The sequence below is a fragment of the Nelusetta ayraudi genome, unplaced genomic scaffold (assembly GCF_046127955.1).
Source record: "Nelusetta ayraudi isolate G7.1 ecotype Tasmania unplaced genomic scaffold, CSIRO-AGI_Nayr_v1 ptg000200l, whole genome shotgun sequence".
NCBI lineage: Eukaryota > Metazoa > Chordata > Actinopteri > Tetraodontiformes > Monacanthidae > Nelusetta > Nelusetta ayraudi.
The window spans coordinates 340,001-342,500 of record NW_027466249.1 but is presented as its reverse complement, the minus strand read 5'-3'; the positions used below and the strand labels follow the sequence as shown (position 1 = coordinate 342,500).

Sequence of the window (2,500 nt, the reverse complement as noted above, 5' to 3'; positions counted from 1 at the left end):
AGGATAAGGGTCAAGGTCAGATTTAGGGTCAGGGGTCAGGGCGATGTTGTGAGCAGCATCTGAACTGAGTGGTTCTGTTTCTCTGAACCAACGACCCGCTACCTGGTGTCAGAGCTGCTGCCTCTGGACCTGCTGCAGAGAGCCTTACCACCACCAGGACCTGAAGACACGCCCACACAGGTGAATTGTGTATAACAGGAAGTGAGGTCCCAATTCCAAACGTGTTGCTGGATACTAACTGGGAACCATCGACCAATCAGGTGCAGATCGTTCAGTCCAGAGGGTCCAGAGGCCTCCGATTGGTTGATGCCGCCGTGACAGCGCTGAGTTTTCCCGCCTCCCAGATCTTCATCCATTGTCACATGTTTCCTGCTGAGTTCTCATTGGTTGCCACCTTCAAAGCACCAAGACTCAGAGAGAAGGTGAAAGCTGAAACGCTGGTCCATGACCATCTGCAAGGCCCACAGACCCGGTCCTGGTCCAGTCTAACCCAGGCTACCCTGTCTGTCTGTCTGTCTGTCTGTCTGTCTGTCGTGGTCTTGACTTGTGTGTTTCCAGGAGAACGAGTTCATCTTCTCAATAGTGGAAGAAGGATCTGATCTTGTCTTACTGGGCTTACGGATGTCAAGGAACCGCCTACAACTCATGGTCCGGTCCTCCGGTTCTACTGGCCACAGCCGACTGACCTTCCAAGAAGTGGGCCTGGACGACAACCACTGGCATACAGTTGCACTGGCTGTGACCGGGCCTTACGCCACGCTGACGGTGGACTGTGGACTTCCTGTAGAGCTGTGAGTCACCTTCCCTCTGCTGAGTCCAGTTAGACCCTCTGAGTCCAGTTCAACCTGCTGATTCTAGTTAGACCTGCTGAGTCTAGTTAGACCTGCTGAGTATAGTTGGACCTGCTGAGTCCAGTTAGACCTGCTGAGCCTCAAGTCTTGCTATGACCACACAAGAATCTGAGCCACAAGTTGACAAAGTTCTCGAAGAACCTTCCGGTCAAACCTGAGACTGTTGTTTCTCCACAGGAAGCAGCTGCAGCCCTTCCCCAGCTCTCTGAGCACTGCAGGGTCCCAGGTCTTTGTGGGCAGCAGAGGTCGACCAAGGTCACGCTACTCTGTGAGTCTCTGCTGATGTTCAGACCCTACGGCTGCCGCCAGGTGTTGACTCGCTACCTGCCGTCTTCAGGGTTTACTGCGGCAGCTGCTTCTTCTCCCTGGTTCAGATGCCACGCCTAGACTGTGTCCCAGTGAAGACCCTCACCTGGTGGACATGTCTGTCCCTCAGGTGCTCAGACCAGGCCCTGTCCCTGTGGACCCCTGTGGACCAGCGTACCGTTACGGTGAGAGAGGAGGGGCTCTGGTGGCTCCGGTGGCTCATTCAGCATTTTGACTCACAGATGCATCCAGAGGTCAAAGGTTGAAGGTTGATGTATGACACTATTCTACTTAGAAAATTAGTAAAGTTATTTAATGACTAAGATCATTTTTTTGCAGTCTGGATTAGCTGCAAACGTACTGTGGTTGTTGGGGGAAAGCTAATCGTTAGCATGGAAAGCTAACGGCAGGTGTTCAGACTTCTGTTTTCTTTCTTGGTTGTGAAGATCAAACAGTCGTCTGCTGTTCTTGTGATGGTATCACTATTGCAGTAATCTGAGCTGTGTGTGTGTGTGTGTGTGTGTGTGTGTGTGTGTGTGTGTGTGTGTGTGTGTGTACCCTGATGTTCTGAATGTTTGGGTTCTGATTCATGATTGACAGTTATTTGTCTTTCTATGCTGAATTCTGACAACCTGAGTTTCAGATGTTTAAAGTGCTTACCTTAGCGTGTCTTAGCATGTCCTAGCATGTCCTAGCATGTCCTAGCATGTAGCCTGTCAGTAGCAGGAGCTGCTGTTATCTGGTGGCTGATCCCTGTTGTTGAGCAGAGGCAGAGACCTGGGTCACCCTGGGAACTCGTCCTCCGTGCTCGGCTGCTAAAGAGGGTCAGTTGTGGTTCAATGCCCTGAAGAAAGACCTGCTGGTCTGCAGCGGCCGAACCGGGACCTGGACCTCGCTGCTGCAGAGTCAGTGGCCCACAAACACGCCAGCACCAAACACCTACTTGGTTGGACCCATCCACTTTCTTCTGGGGTAGTCGTCCTGAAGTGTGATGTCGTGTGCAGAGGCGGATCGGCTGGACTATGTGGAGGACTACCAGGACCTCTACACACCGTCAGAGACCTTCGACGTGGAGCTGTTCTCCATCCAGTCCCAAGGCCTCTTCATGGCCGCTGCCAACAGGTCCTCCAGCCACTAAATGTGTGTCCTCCTGGTCCTCCTGACGACCGTCCTCACCGGAACCTGGTCTTTCCCTCAGGGACTCTCGGTCCGGCTCGGGGATCTACAGGTGGACTGACGGCTCCTTCCAGCTCTACCAGAACATCAGCACTCGAGAAGCTCGTGCCTGGAAGCACTTCACCATTGACGAGGAGGTGAGAGCTCCAGCAGCTCCAGGAGGAGGA

At 53.1% G+C, this 2,500-nt stretch overlaps 1 protein-coding gene across 3 annotated transcripts in view; it reads left to right on the top strand.

Moving 5' to 3' along the window:
* The window catches only part of LOC142881515 (thrombospondin-type laminin G domain and EAR repeat-containing protein-like), a 132,945-nt gene that overhangs the window by 1,302 nt on the left and 129,143 nt on the right, over positions 1-2,500 (top strand). For all 3 annotated transcript variants that reach the window (XR_012925593.1, XM_076015839.1, XM_076015840.1), the window contains exons 3-10: positions 113-180; positions 261-422; positions 559-791; positions 1,029-1,119; positions 1,189-1,342; positions 1,925-2,062; positions 2,162-2,279; positions 2,356-2,470. Coding sequence is in view for 2 of the 3 variants with exons in the window: in XM_076015839.1 (XP_075871954.1) it covers positions 113-180; positions 261-422; positions 559-791; positions 1,029-1,119; positions 1,189-1,342; positions 1,925-2,062; positions 2,162-2,279; positions 2,356-2,470 (1,079 nt within the window). In the remaining variant the exon portion in view is untranslated. The remainder of the gene's footprint in view (positions 1-112; positions 181-260; positions 423-558; positions 792-1,028; positions 1,120-1,188; positions 1,343-1,924; positions 2,063-2,161; positions 2,280-2,355; positions 2,471-2,500) is intronic.